General features: G+C 38.3%; 1 protein-coding gene across 3 annotated transcripts in view; it reads left to right on the top strand.

Moving 5' to 3' along the window:
• Positions 1 to 16,381, top strand: part of PIP5K1B (phosphatidylinositol-4-phosphate 5-kinase type 1 beta) — a 453,566-nt gene that overhangs the window by 215,116 nt on the left and 222,069 nt on the right. For all 3 annotated transcript variants that reach the window (XM_024126862.1, XM_028493901.2, XM_055087149.1), the window contains 2 exons: positions 7,414 to 7,498; positions 10,861 to 10,929. In XM_024126862.1, coding sequence (XP_023982630.1) covers positions 10,861 to 10,929 — 69 coding nt within the window. In that variant the 5' untranslated portion in view covers positions 7,414 to 7,498. The remainder of the gene's footprint in view (positions 1 to 7,413; positions 7,499 to 10,860; positions 10,930 to 16,381) is intronic.

The raw sequence follows: 16,381 nt of genomic DNA, 5'->3' as shown, positions 1-16,381 counted from the left end.
CAGCGGCCATGGCTCACGGGCCCAGCCGCTCCGCGGCATGTGGAATCCTCCCAGACCGGAGCGCGAACCCGGCTCCCCTGCATCGGCAGGCGGACGCGCAACCACTGCGCCACCAGGGAAGCCCTCATCACCATCTTTTGCTTAGCTTTTTTTTTTTTTTTCCTTAGCTTTTTAACTCACCCGTCACTTTTATAACTAATTCCATGTCTTAAGTTCTCTTTCTTTAACATACCCAGAATAGGTTCTGTGTTCCCTCCTGGACCCGAACATCTCTCTTGAAATGATAAAACATATTTATTGCCCCTACTGCTTAGAGTAGCTTAGATGAACCCAAGCCCTTGAAGCATACTGAAAAAACTGATTCCCCAGACCCACCATGCAGAGGCAGTGATTTAGTTGTTTTGGTGCATGGCCTGAGAACCTGAATTTTCCAGAAGCTCCCCAGTGGTTCTGATGCTCAGCATTGGTAAAGAGAACAGCAAACCAGGCTGAGATGGAGGGGTTTGGGAGTTGCTATGTTTATTTACCACTAAGGGCTTCACTTCTACAAACCAGCCTCACAGCGAGAGCCTCAGCAAAATTAAAAATGACTGCATCCCATGGATGTTATAGGACAGTCAATTACAAGTGTCAGAATCACACAAGCTAAATTGAAGAATGCCGAAGGATTCATTGCAGGATTAAATGAAATCTTTTTTGTGACAGCCTCTCACACCTAGTTGTTGTTCAATAAATGATAGTCTTTCCTTCCCTCAAATTGAGTGAAAGCATAGAAATGTAGCAGGCTCTGAAATAGTATAAATTATTTATTCCTTATGCTAACAGAATCCGGATACCAAATACCAGAAAGGGTAGATAAGCCATCATCAACAAGTCAAAAAAATTTCATTGCTTGGCATGTATTATGGTTAGCTGAGCTGGTGTTTCAACAATCTAATCATATGACACTTTATAAATTGGCTCTGTTTAATGTCAGAAATAATTTAAGAAAATAAGTTCTAACTGGGAGTCTCGTGTCAGATTACATATTAACACATCTCCTAAGGAGACCTGAGTCTTATGATTATGCCCTTACTTGGCCATTAGAATTTCTGCATTCCAGGCTCTTGCCAGAGACTATAATTTTGAGTGCTCCCCTGTCCAGTTCTTATCAAAAGGTTGGTCACGAGAAATAATTTTCAGAGAGCACTGCCTGAAGGATATGAAGTCCGTTCATTCCTCAGCTAGATAGCCTACATATTATTCATGGTGTAAGTCATCAGATCTCCGTGTAACAGCTTCTTGTCAGTTTCCCTTTGCTGGGCAGGATTGATGAAAAAAGACACATCTGTCCTTACGGAATTTTTGAACTATGTGTTAAAAGAGAAAACTCCCATAGGTTTCTAGACAGAGAAAACCAATAAGTTACCAAGACAGAAGCATCAGACTAGCATGAAACTACTCATCTGTAAGCCAGGAAGCAAGAAGACAGCAGTGACATATCAATAGGGAGATGAAAGAAAGGGCTAGGAGCCAAGAATCCAAGAGATCTAGTTATACATGGGGACAAAGGAAAGACATTTCTGGACATGGAATGACACAGAGCAGACCATCCATGTGCCACTTCTGAGGAACTACTTGAGAAGTTGTTCCAACTGAATGAAAATTGAATCAGAACAAAGGTGTTTGGATAGGAGGAGATGAAGAGCCAAAGAAACAATCATGAGCAATGAACCTTGTAAAACGTATGGTCAAGTCTAAATAAATGTTAATAATATGACTGTGAACTATAAATTGTTCATTAAGAAGAGCTGGGTCAACGAAGAGGAGCTATTTAGTGGTTCAAAATGGAGCAGTCATTGAGAGAGTAAAAATATTCCATATATCTCCTCTTGGGGAGGAGGAAGAGAAGAGATGTCATGGGTTGGGCTCTCTAGAAGCAGGCGCTGAGACAGAGTTTTGGGTGCAAGATGTTTTTAGGGGTCAAAAAAACATATATTGAAGTCCTAACCCCCAGTACCTCTGAAACATGACTTCATTTGGAAATAGAGTCTTTGCAGATGTAATGAAGTTAAGATGAGGTCATTGGGTGGGTCCTAATCCAATAGGACTGGTGTCCGTATAAGAAGAGGAAAATGCCATGTGAAGGCAGACAACAGAGGCAGAGACTGGAGTGATGCAGCTGCATGCAAAGGAACGCTCAGGATCAACGGCCAGCACCATGCAGCCAGGAAGAGGAAAGGAAGGATGCAGTCCAGAGCCTGGGGGGAGCAGGGCCCTGCTGACACCTTGATTTTGGACTTTCAGCCTCCATAACTGTGAGAGGATGAATTTCCGTCGTTTTAAGCCACACAGTTCGGAGACTGATACAACCTGTGAAAGGAGGAGGGGGGAAACACGGTCAGGCAAGCAGAGGAAGAAGTCAGACTTCCATGTAGGACCCACAAAGCCGGGGCCAACTCAGTGGGGAGCTGCCCCATCATTCAGTCACAGGCTGTGTGCAGCCCCAGCGAGGCCAGAACCTGCGTGAGAAGGCTCCCTGCAGAGGCAGACCCTGAAAGGGCTGGCTGCCGGAGGCGGCTGCTGACCACACTCTTAGTGGTGAGCAACCTGCCCTCCTTGAGGGGAGATCTGGGTGGCGCAGGTCTGTGTCTAGCACAGTAGACCAAAGTAAAAATGCCTGTGTAGTGGGATGGCATAACGTCATTTTATTATTATTATTTTTTTATTAGAAATATATAGACTCTTAATGGTTTAAAAATAGATAATTATGAGCAAAATATATGTGGAATAAAACATTTCAATTAATGGGAAAAAATAGAATTGTAAATTTTATTAACCCAGCAAGAAAGGAATGGAGAAAAATAAATGCAGGAACCATAAATATAATGAATAGTAAACAAATATGATGGAAGTAAACCAAATATAATCTAATCACAATAGATTTGAATTTTGTTAAGTCCCCTTTCAAATAACAAAGACTCTTAGATTGGTTAAAAAAAAAATCCAATTTTAAACTATATGTCAGGAACACAGCTGAAACCAAATGACAATAACTAAAGAAGCTGAAGATTAAAAAATGGACAAGAAGGTGCCAAGCATGTGCAAATAAAAGGAAGGAAGTGAGGATATTAGCATCAACTAAGATGGAATCCAAGACCAAAATTATTAAATAAGAAAAAAAGATACTTTTGCAGATAAAGAGTACAATTCACAAGGACACTATTATACGTCATATATCCTTTGTACACGGCCAGCATAGTTATGGAAATTTTAAGGCAAAAAATAAAAAGTAGAAATACAGGAAAATACGATTAACCTATAACCATATCAGAGAATTTTACTGTATTTTTTCATAATTTGACAAAGTAGACAATGTTATAAGGTGGTAATAATATAGTGTTTTTCTACCCTATAAACAGGGCACAGGCACGTTTTTCTCTTGTGTCTACGGAACATTTACAAAAAATTATTTCTATGGCCATAGGAAAAAACTTGAATTTGAGTGGGAGGGGAAATTTTACTTATCCCATATTTTGATGCCAGTGCAATAAGCAAGAATATGGCAATGAATGAAAAGATTAATAATTAAAATATAAATGCTTAACATTAAGAAACTCTCTTATAGATGATTCCTGGATCAAATTGAAAATCAAGTCCAAAATTACTAATTATTTGGAAGTTAACTAAACAGAATACTTCCTATCAAAATTTATGAGGAAATCATTAATATATTCAGGAATACTTTGTAGCCTAAGTAATTTTAATACTATCTTTTTAAAAGAGTGAAAATAAACTAAGTAGTGCATCTAAGAAATTCTTTAAAGCCCAAAGAAAGAAAATATTAAAAGCTAAAATTAATGGAAATGGCCACAAAAACAAATAATAGAAAAGGGAAGTCTAACAAAAATACGTATTTATAACATATATATGCAACATATAATACATATACATTTTATGTCTACACACACACACACACACACACACACACATATATGCATACATGCACACACACACACACCCCATCAGGAATAAGGAGAAAGACATTACCTGGATCCCAAAAGAATCGAAAGAATTCAGTAACAAAATATTATGTGTTAACTTTACGGCAATAAATTTTAAAATCTAAAGGAAATCGATGGCTTTCTAACAGAATATAAATTATGAAAATTTGATTCAAAGAAAGGTTATAAATTCCAAGAAATGAATAATCCCAAAAAACTAAGTGCATATAAAGAGCCATCCAATTTTATGAAAAGTATTAATTTTTTAATACCAAAACCTGATAAAGATGGGAGAAAAATCATTCAATTTCAATTATGAAAATATCCTTTTAAAAATGGTAGCAAATCAAATCCATAGGGTTTTTCTAGAAATATATAACTTATCATTGTGAAATTTCTCAGTGTTATATTTGGCACAGTAGAATAAAGGAGAACAATTATATGATTATATAATGCATTTGATATAATTCAGTAGACATTCCTAATAAAAAGTAAAGTTAGAATATAGCAGAAAGAAGCTACTATGCTACCAAACAAACAAGAACATTATAGAGGATGGTGACTACTGCAGGATGATATTATAAATATCAAGCACTACTACTGTTACTCAACTGCTGCTATTCAACATTTATTTGGAAGTTCAGTGAATGTAATAGGAAAAGAAATAGAAGTAAGATGTATAAATATTGCAGGTAATGTAATTGAGACCCTGCCTAAAATCTTTTAAAATTCTGTGAGATGATTTGATTAAATGACTGGGTGAAAGATAATAGATGAAACCCAATCATTTTCTTTCTATGAGTTAATAACCAGTTAGAAATGCAAATAGAAAAATCCCTATTTAAAAGCATGACAAACTAAAGTATCTGGGAATGAATTTAGTAAGACATAAGACAAAAACAAAAAATATGGTTGTAGTAAAAGATATAAAATAACATTTGAAGAAATAGAGAACTATACCATGATTTGAATAAGAAAACTTAAAATTCCAAAGATATTAATGCTTCCCAAAGTAGTATATAAATTTAATATAATTCTAGGCAAAATTCCAACTTGGCAGGGGGCTGGTGGGGTGGGCATGTTTTCAGGTTAAGCAATGTGATTTTCAAGGCCATATAAAAATATAAACTTGGAAGAAAAATAGTGTGGGAAACGTGTAGCAGCAGCATGTTACTGCATTTAAGACAACGTATTAGCTTAGAAATCAGCAAGGCAGTCTTTGGAACAGAGAGCCTAGAAATATATTGAGGTATATAGGAAAACTTAATATTTGCTAAAGGAGGCATGAAGACATGCCGTTCCAGTAAGAAGAAGATAAATTATAAAGTAAATGATGTTGGGGCAATTAGCTGTCCATCTGGGAGACAGTGAGGTTAGATTCCATTTGAAGCAAAGATCTAATGTTAAAAATGAACTATAAAGGTATTTGAAGAAAATACAGGAGAATACATGTAGTGTAACATCAGGCTTGGGAGAACTCTCCCAAGTAAGACAGTAAATCCGCAGTCCATCTAGGAAAAATTAGTAGATTTGACTATGTAAATATTTTAAATGTCTACCTGACAAGACACCATAAACAGAGCCAAAAGATGAACAATAGCTTGCAGCTCATATGACAGAGTTAATGTTTAATATACCAGGAGATCTTACAGATTGATTATAAAAGAAAAAAAGATAAACAGCACAGTGTAAAATTAAGCAAAAGGACATGAACTGAACATGTAAATCACCAGTAAACCTGTGAAGAGGATAGGCCCCGTTAGTGGTAAGAGACCGTGAATTAAAATGACTGAGGTGTCATTCTCTGCCCATTAGATTGGCAAACATTTTAAAGATGGCGAACATCCAGTGCTGATTAGTATGTCATTAAGCAGGTACTCATTATGCACTGAGGGACTCATTGCTTCACCCTTTTTACAGGAAAGAATGTAACAAAGGTCCTTCAAATACTTAATGCACTTATCAACTTTGGATCAATTTCCAGGATTCTTTCCCACAGAAATAAAAGTACTGGAACATCAGAGATGTTTATGTAAGTCTGTTTATTCCTTCTCTGGTTACAGTAGCCAAACCTGGAAACAGTCTGCATGTTCGTCCAGGAGGGGGTGATTGCTTAAATGATGGTGTATCCATTTTGTGGAATAAGGTACAATTATTTTTTTTAAAGGTTACACCATAGGATTCCATTTGTAACTTTTTTTTTTTTGGTTTCGCAGGTCTTAGTTGCAGCAGGTGGGCTCCTCTTAGTTGTGGCTCGTGGGCTTCTTAGTTGCAGCTCGCTGACTCCGTAGCTGTGGCATGCGAACTCTTAGCTGCAGGATGCAAGCGGGATCTAGTTCCCTGATCAGGGATTGAAACCAGGCCCTCTGTATTGGGAGCGCGGAGTCTTAACCACTGTGCCACCGGGGAAGTCCTGATACAGTTTTTTTTGTTTTTTTTTTTGTTTGTTTTTGTTTTTGCGGTACGCGGGCCTCTCACTGCTGTGGCCTCTCCCATTGCGGAGCACAGGGTCCGGATGCGCAGGCTCAGTGGCCATGGCTCACGGGCCCAGCCGCTCCACGGCATGTGGGATCCTCCCGGACCGGGGCACGAACCCGTGTGCCCTGCATCGGCAGGCGGACTCTCAACCACTGCGCCACCAGGGAAGCCCCCTGATACAGTTATTTTTAAGTGAGAGAGATACAGATTTGAAAAATATCTTTAAAATGCTGATAGAAGTGGCTGAAATAAGTGTGTGCATGTGTGTGTGTAAGCGTAGGGAAGATTTTGGAAGGAGAGTCAACGAACTGTTAACATTGGTTATCTCATTGGGGAGATACTGATGGGACCTTATTCATTTTTGCTTTAAACTGTCTTTTTAAAATTGGTTACCATAAGCAAGTATCTCTTTTGTATAAAAACATAATTATAGGGCAAAAAGGTTTGTTGAACTGTCTTTGAAGTTGTGTTATTGAAACAACCTTCATGAAAATCACAGTTAATTTATCACAGGGATAATATTGCAACAGTATCCACACATCACGTGGGGTCTTTTTTATGAAGACCCACAGGAGAAATTTCCACTGCAGCCTCAATTCCCAGTGTGGTTCATTTGAGCAACTGACTTGTTTTTATCTTATGAACATTGGGCATTTATGTAACTGATTATTTCTTCCTCTGCTGTGACCACTAGGAATCTCAGAGTCAAACTGGAGACTGACCAGGGTATTCAACAACTAGACAGGATTACATGGCTCACATTCTGTGCACAGCCCATACTGCTGGCACCATCTTGTTCCTCACCTTTATCTTCCCTTTATTTATACACACATTTCTTTATTTTGGTTTTAACTGATTGCATTGTGTGTATCCCTATAGCCACCTCTGATCTCTTCTGGGAGATGAAGTAGAGGTATGAATAAATAATGAATAGTGATTTCTATTTTAACAGGAACCTGGGAAGGAAAACAGTCTCAACAATGAATAGGCCACTCATCACGACCAGTTACAGATGACTTGCCATTTCATTTACAAAGGTAAGGAAGTACAGTCTATATTTTTAATTAATTCCAACAGACTCATTATAAGCCCTTACTCTTTTATTTTATATTTACGAATACTCTAAATCATGTATCTAGTTCATGGCCTTTAACTTTGACATTATCAAATTGAAAACAAACAACAAGCAAATAAAAACAGGAAATTTTGTGGATGTTGGCATGCCAAAAGGGGCAGAACCCAGGAGATGTGGTCTCTGCTATTAATTACTGTGTGTGTGGTTAAATATTTGACTAGCATTAGTGTTTTCCTTATTTTTAAATGTAGCAGTGCTCACTGCAGAATACTTGGAGAATATAGCAAAATATTAACATGATAACCCAAAGCATTCACAATCCCATCATCTGTAGATAATTACCAGTACTTCTGTGAATTTCTTTCCTCCTTCCTTTATGCATATGTAGAAATATATATGATTATAATTTTTTTTTTTTTTTTTTTTGGTACGCGGGCCTCTCACTGTTGTGGCCTTTCTGTTGCGGAGCACAGGCTCCGGACGTGCAGGCTCAGCGGCCATGGCTCACGGGCCCAGCCGCTCCGCGGCATGTGGGATCCTCCCGGACCGGGGCACGAACCCGTGTCCCCTGCATCGGCAGGCGGACTCTTAACCACTGCGCCACCAGGGAAGCCCTATAATGTTTTTAAAAGCAATGTTTTTAATCCATACTTACCTTGGCTTCCACAGTTATAAATGATGTACCTTAACGAGTGCAGAACATAGCAAGTCTAGGAAGAGACAGTAATTGTCACTGTGACCATTTTAATAGCCATTTGCAGTTGACCAGAGCATCCCCAAGCATCTCATTTGCCTCTCCTACGTGGATGTCCTGGTGAATAAGTCCGTGTGACCTTTGTTAAACATCATCCTACAGAAACGAACAAAAACCTTTGAATCCAGGTGATATCTCATGGTCTGCTTTTAACATTATTATCTGTTTTGTGCTGCTTAAAGGGGATTGTTTTTTAAAAATGTATTAAGTTTACCCACTTCTTTTCTACTGTCTAGTCAGGAATGGTTTACAAAGTAAAAAAAAGACTCATCATCTGTCCTTCATTCATGCCAATTTGTCAACCCCTCATTAAGACTGTATTTTCAAGCCCTTTCAGCATTGCTCTTGAAGTTTTTCGGTTTTAAAAGCTGCAAAGGCTTAGAAGTGAAATTACTGAAATGGCATTCTTTAGGGAAGTCTTCATTCTGTGGGCTCTATCAAACAGTTGAAGATTAAGGAAAATCCTACTCTTACTTATTAGTAGTAGTACATACTAAATTGCACAAACATACTCTAATACAGAAATAGGGATCAAATATCAGATAACTCCTTATATATTCTTATAGTGATTATGTAATTTGAGCTTTCCAGGGGAATGATACAGGGTTGGGTTTGGTTTTTACCCTGAGCCTGATATTGTAAAACCTTTCAAATATTCCAATTCCACTAATATATTATTCAAAACTCATATTATGAAGTAACTAGAAAAATCAATTATTCTTTAAATAAATTAAGCAGATACAGTGTGGGAAGCAGCAGTGTATGAAACATCTGTCCTTGAAAACTTCATATTCAAATACGGACAGATTGAATGGAGACAAATGGAACTGAAAGTTTATTTAAGAGAATGCTTGGATTGGTGGGCAGTCATAGGTCTGGTGAGGTTGGCTTGCCATGGTCCATTCTTTCATTGTCTTGGGTGGTTTTTAGTCACATCCAGCTCATGGCAGTCATTTAGTTCCACTACAGAGAAATGGCTGGCAGATCCTTACGTTTAGTGCATACTATGTTTATTAAAAGCCCAAGATTTAAAATGTGCTTCAAAGGCTTAAGAGAAAGTCAGAAGTTTTCTCCTCCATGGTGTATAGAATGCTCTTCATTGCAATTTAAGATAAGACCCTTAAATATCATGGCACCCAGAGTTATGTAGTTATCCTTGTTTACCACATAGGTAACTGGTTTTAAGAAATCAGATGAATTAGAAAATGTAAAAACCTTATTATTAAAAGATGAGAGGAGCACATGTTTAAACATCTGATACCCCCCAGTGAAAAATAAAATTTTATCTAAAAGCATTGGAAGAAATCACAAAAATAGTCAATAGTTTTAAGTATGAAAAATGTAACACTTCTCCATGTCATAATTATAAAACAAATTAAAAGACAGCAGCATGGAAGATACTAATAAGGTGCTTGTGAACAGATTAATAACCTTAATACATAAAAATTAATAAGGAAACCACTAATATTACTGGCCATAATAGGTAAAAAATCAATACCTAAGACCCCAATAGATCAGTGGTCAAAATAATAGAAAAGTTGAAAGAAGAAATACAAAGAGCCAAAAAAAGATATGCAAACAATGTTAACCTTCGCTAATAATTTTCAAGGATGCAAATTAAAATCAGGAGGTGCTTCCTTTCACCTGTCAAATTAGCAAAGATAGTTAAAATGATAATAGTCATTGCTAAGCGTGTAATGAAACCAGCTCCCACTCATTGCTGATAGTGTGAATGGGTGTATTCTTCTTGGAAAGAAATTTAGCAATATGTGGTAAGAGCTTTCGATTTTTTAGTGACCTAGTAATTCTAGGAAACTAGTCCAAGAAAATATTGAAGGTGGACAAAGATAGAAGCACACAATCATTACTGTTGCATTATTTGTTGAAACAAAACTCCTGATCCACCTCAACTGTCCTTCAATGTTGGCATTGTTAACTAAAGTATTAACGTACAATTGTGTTCACCCAGTGGTGTCTCTTGCAACTAGAAAAAATTATTCTTACATTGAGATTTTTATAATCAAATGGGAAAATGCTTATTACGTAAGTGTTCAGCGAAAAATGCTGTTAAGGTAGTATCATAACATTTTTAATATGAAAGTGCATGGAACAAAAGGTGGAAACAAACATACCAAAATGTGAATAGTGGAGTTGCCCAAGGGCAGTAGAACTGGGTGATGTTTTTGTTCTGATTCATGTTTTTGGTACTTTCCAGATATTTTTACAGGAAGCATATATAACCAGAAGAATAGGGGAAAGAAATTAATTTTTTAAGGTTTTGTAGAAAGAAACTTATACGCACATGATCTGGGCTTGGACTTCCATGGCCTCTTTCTTAGAGCATACAGAGTAAAATATGCTGCCAAAATGATTTATATGTAAAGCTTTATTTTGGAAAGACTGGGGAACACAGAATTTTTTTTTTAGTATTCTGAGAAACCTCTTCCTTTCTTGGAGACAACAGCATAACAACAAAAATGTAATTAACCAAACCAGGTAACAATATTATTAGCATATTGTATTTCAGAGTAGAATATCTAAATTCAAATAGGTACATTTTTCTCTTGTAGATGTCGTCTGCTGCTGAGAATGGAGATGCAGCACCTGGGAAACAAAACGAAGAAAAAACCTATAAAAAGGTGAGTGAGTGTGTTATCTTCTTTTTTCAGCTCAAAAAGAGGAACACTTTTATTGCTTAGAATGCTAATATTGCCATAAGCCTTTTCTTCCTCCAAAGCATTTGTATGTAAGTTACCGCCTTAGTTTCCTATTTCTGTAACAAATTACCACAAAGTTAGTGGCTTAAACTACATAAATGTATTTTTTTTTACAGTTCTGTAGGTCACAAGTCTGGCATGGGTCTCACTAGGTCAAGATCCAGGTGTCTGCGGGGCTGCATTCTTTTCTGGAGGCTCCAGGGAAGAGTTCATTTCCTTGTCTTTTCCAGCTCCTTGAGGCTGCCTGCATTGTCTATATCATGATTTCTTCCCAACTTCAAAGCCAGCAAAGGCCAGCTGAGTCTTTATCAGGCTCTATCACTCTGACACTTTAAAGGATGCTTGTGATTACATTGAGCCCTCCTGGATAATCCAGAATAATCCCTTTATTTTAAAGTCATCTGATTAGCAACCTTAATTTCTTCTCCACCCTTACTCCTCATTGTCACATAATGTAGCGTATTCACAGATTCCAAGGATTTGAACATGGACATCTTTGGGGGGCCATTTTTCTGCCCACCACAGTTACCGTGATATAGAACATTGACAGAAGGTCGTTACTTGAAAACCCTTTTTATTCCTAAGAAGAAGGCCCTTATGTGTGTGCAGTGTTCTTTGTTCACTATGTGAATCTTTTAATTGACTTGCTACTTGCCACCATAATTTTAAACATTTTCTACCTTTAAAGAAGATTTTTAGCCTGGAATTTCATCTCACCCCTTTCTAAGCCTCTCAGATTCCACGTCTTCAGCCCATTTCACAAAAATCTCTTTCTAGACCTCCCAGAGTATCTTGCCTGACCACTCGTTGACTTCGATAAATTCTTGGCTCCTAGCAACCAAGCTAATGTTCAGAAGCATTACTGGGTAATAAGACCTTGCCCTCCTCCTCTCTGGGGAGTAGAAGGTTTGTGTATTGAAGCTTTAATATACCCTAACATTTCCTTTTGCCTTTTACTCTGTCATGGATAGCTAGCAAGAAGTTTTGTCATAAAGTCACATGAGCCATGTGATCTGCCCACAGATTTAGGTCATGGAACTAACATGATGTATTTCCTGTTCCATTTTCATGTGGAATAACATGCCCTTTTTCCTGGTATATCTTTTCTTCTGACTTTTCTACTCAGCCAAACCTAGAAGTATAAACAGAGAGCTTGCCATCCGAAGTGGTGATGTGTTTGGGGAAGAGTAGGTTAAAGATTCACGAGCTCACAAGTGTCATGTTACAGCTTATAAAATTTGTTAATCCGAACAGAGGCAGCGATACATCATTATTTATTTTCAGACACAGGTGGAAAACGAAATCCTATCTCATTTACCCAAGACTCTTTGTAAATTCAGTCATACATGGGACCAACACAGAGATGGTCAGACTGCCAGCCTGGCATTACTGCAGAGCAGTTTCAGGCAGTTTTCTCAGTCAGCATCAAGATGCATTGTGATTCTTGATTGTGTTCTGATTTACAGGAGCTCTTTAGTAATGCAAAAGTAATAGAAGGCATGTGACCATGCGATCTTGGAGTTTACTAAGTGTGTCTTGCTCAAGAATTAGTAAAATAGGTTTTCAGTTAATATTATAGGTATGATTCTATGATGAATGTCCCTAACAGGGTATCTGACTCAGCAGTGTTGGGAAGGTTATAAAAACTAAAAATCATATTGTATGATAGCAAATAATTCTGAAAAATAAAGAGAAGATGCAGGAAACTTAAGAGGACCAAAAAAATCAATGATTTTTTTTTTTTTTAATGTGTGATGGCATAGGGACCTTTTGATGACCTCTGATTTTAAAAGGAAGGTTAGCAAGGGAGGAAGAGGAGGACGCTCTCTAAGAAAAGCACCAAGACACAGCATAGTGCCTAGAACTTTAGCCCTCAGTTAATATGGTGTTATTATGCAAAGCAGGAAGAAGGGATCACTTAGAGGAAGTGTTGCTTCACCAACAGGTTAACAACTCAGCTGAACTATTCAACTGAATTCTTCTCCATTAAACAAAAGGTCTTTAAACTGGAGGTGTTAATGGTGGTGTTAGGAGTGGTGATAGTAAGAGTTACATTAGCTACTGCAAATGTGTTTGTCTCTAGGCCCAGCTGAACCATGTCCCAGATGAAAGAACTTGAAGCTAGAATAGGGAAACCACTGAGTGTGAGCTTTGAAAAATCAGGAGAATGGAAGACTTATCAAAAGGCAGGAGATGAGCAAATATCATCCCTATTTTCAAAAATGAGGAAAAGGTACATTCTGGAAACCAGATGTGAGACTGTTCCTCGGCATCATTTGAGCATGGGTTAGTAAACATATAGCTGTGTGCATTTAGAGAAGAAACACATGTCTTTTACAAACCTGCAGAGGTTCATAAAGATAGAGTTTATGTCAAATTAACTGCATTTCCTATTATGAAAGAATCATTAAATCAGTCACAGATACGGAGAATTCTCAAGTTTAGTGGATCTTGATTTAAAGGTACCTGGAACATTCTTGTCTCTACGGACATGATGCGAGTTGACCCTGTGTAGCTTCATAATTTGTACCCATGACCTTCATGAAGACATCAAATTTATACTTTGCAAATGTGCAGATGACAGAAAACTGGGAATGATAACAGATTAGGTGGGTGTCATCAAGGCTTATCATGAACTATTTCATTTCATTAACTATGTATTAACTACTGTCCCTTGCATTTCATTAACTATTGTCCCTTTTACAAATACTTTAAAATTGACTTTTCTTTTCCAGCCCTGAAGCCCTGACCATGGGGTGTGCTCCTTTTTAATGAGGAGTTTGATGACCAATTAGATTTTACCTGTGACTGAAGCCAATCCAGGTTAAGAACACTCTGATCTTGGGTGCTAGGCGTGAGAAGGATATCAAAGGAGTTTATAAGGAACTTACGGTTGAGTGGGAGAGCCAAGACATGAAAACAGTTTTAGAACACAGTAGTCTATAACAAAGGTTCCAAAGAGGAGAAATCAATATGGGTTAGAGTTAATGAGCGGGTTTAGGCTTTCTGTGTCAAGATTCATTGGGCAGCTGCCAGCAACACTCAGCATCATGAGTGCTGTGATGTCCAAGTGTTTTTAGGGAACACTCAGAGTTCATGGAACACTGTTATGCTCTCTGAGTTTCAATTATTTGCATGTGATTATTTAGGCTGGCTGCTTTTTGTTCTTCCAGTTGACCATTTCTCTAATCCATCATCAGTTCCTGACAAGCCCAGGAAGAGTAGCTAAAATCAGTTGGGAAGGTTAATGTCTTCAGCTAATGGCTGAGATAAGAATTCTGATTTTAGCTGCTTAGAACAAACACGATGCCCATGAAAACAGGCATTAAGGGCTGCCTGGCTTCGTTACAGAGCGTAGTATTTCTGTTCTCAGTTCATTTATTGGGTGTCTTCCACACGAGTTGTAAATGCAGAGACCTTAAGGGGCCAGGCAGGTAACAAGGGAGTAAAACAAGCAGGGGGAAGGTGGTAAACAGGAGAATACACTCCTTTTATAAAGGGGACAGGTGGCCTTAAACGCTAGCTAATAGAGCTTTGCATGAGTCCTCACCCAGGGCTGCCAGATAACTGATTTTTCAAGAAACCAAAAATGTAGATTCTGATGTAAAATCTCCTAATTGTTAAAGATTGGCAACTGATTCAAAATTGTTCAGAAATACACTCTGGAAGAAAGACTGTACATAGTGGAAGATAACAAAGACTCTGGCCCCTTTCCCCCAATGATTCTCCTTTTAAAAACTTTCATGGTCTAGCAGAATGTTGCGGTTAGTTTTTGGACAGGAGTCCACCATGTGCCCAGGTGCTGGCCTCCTGAATAAAGCAACTTTTCGGTTCTTACCCAAAAAAAACAAAAAACAAAAAACAAAAAACACCACTCTGGAAAAAGCAACAAACTGTATCAATCGTATCTGGTCCTCACATGGCGGCCAGTTTGCAATCTCTGCACTCTTTGGGTAGAGAAGTGAGATAGGAGAGGAAGATGCAAAAGATATGCGTGTAAGGCCTGGTCTCTGCTTCCTATATACATACAATTTATTTAAGAGAAAACAATAGATAAGAGGCCCATGTGAAAAAAATTAAATAACAACTCAGAGTGGTATGAAGTGCCAAGACAAGTGGCATTTCACTTAATCCTCTAGCAAGTCCTCACAAGCCCAGAGTTCCTTACAGTCTTCTGGGGAGAAGTCCTTTTCTTGGACTTGTTTGTTAGCAGAACATTTTGCTGGGATAAAAAGTTCTTACGTGCCTCATTGCTTTTTGTCATGGCAGAAAATGCCACTCATTCGACGACTGTGCATTGACTAACCAAGTCATTTGTCTCAATGACGGGGAATCCGATGGGTACAAGCACAGAATCAGGGGAAACGTGATTTGTTGGAGGGACAGTAGAGTCTGACCTAGACAAAGCTACGTGTCGTTGTTTGGGGAAAGCAGAGGCAATTTCAGAAGTATGGGCTGGCTCTAAGTGACAGCTAGCTTTGAGTGCTGGTTGGAGGAGTTTGGATTTCATGTTCTGAGCCAGCACTGTCCATTACAACTCTTGGCTATGATGGAAATGTTCTGTAATCTGTACTAATACAGTAGCTACAAGCTGTGTGTCGCTGTTGGGCACTTGAAATGTGACCCATGTGTCTGAGGAAGGAATTTTTAATTTTAATTTTAGTTAAATAAGCACATGTGGCTAACACCTACCATGTTGGACAGCGCAGCTCTAGGCAGTGAGGTACCATGACACTGGTTCGGAGGTCAGTGACATGATGAAATGACAGGCTAAACCACAATGAGGGGTGACCTGAAAGTTTCCAATCAGAGTAACTACTAGAAATTTTCTGCCATTGATGGAACTAGAGAAGTTTGAAGAAGAGATGTTTTTTAACAAGGTGATAAGGAAGGAAGGAAGCAGAAAGCAGGACATCAGTTCACTTTAAGAATGGTTTAAACTCGACTTAAAATACCAATGCCAGAGGTCTGAGTTTTTTCTCTTTTGTATGTGAGGAAATTGCCCACCCCACTTCCCCCACCCTTCCAAAACAAACGTGTCAGCGTAGTTCAATGGCTTATCCCAGGTCCCTTAGCAATTCTTTGTCAGGAAGATGATGAAAAGCTCCAGCCATATGATGTCCTAATTGGTGACTTGTCCATCGGAATCGATCAGTGTTTCCCAGTCGGCTGGCCGTGGATGGGCGTGGGAAATTTTTAGTGCTGCCATCTGCTTTCCTCCCTCTCTCACCTCTCCATCCCAAAGGTGTCATTCCAGGCTTGGCATCCTCCCTCCTCTACTCCTTTCATCCTGGGGCCCACAACAGGCCCCCACTAGGAGATTCTGGTTTTTTGTTTTGTTTTGTTTTGTTTTTTTCTTTTTTTTTTTTTTTTT

This window comes from Physeter macrocephalus, chromosome 9 (genome assembly GCF_002837175.3).
Source record: "Physeter macrocephalus isolate SW-GA chromosome 9, ASM283717v5, whole genome shotgun sequence".
Taxonomy (NCBI): domain Eukaryota; kingdom Metazoa; phylum Chordata; class Mammalia; order Artiodactyla; family Physeteridae; genus Physeter; species Physeter macrocephalus.
Note: the sequence above shows the minus strand (reverse complement) of the source record. Positions and strands in the feature narration are given on the sequence as shown.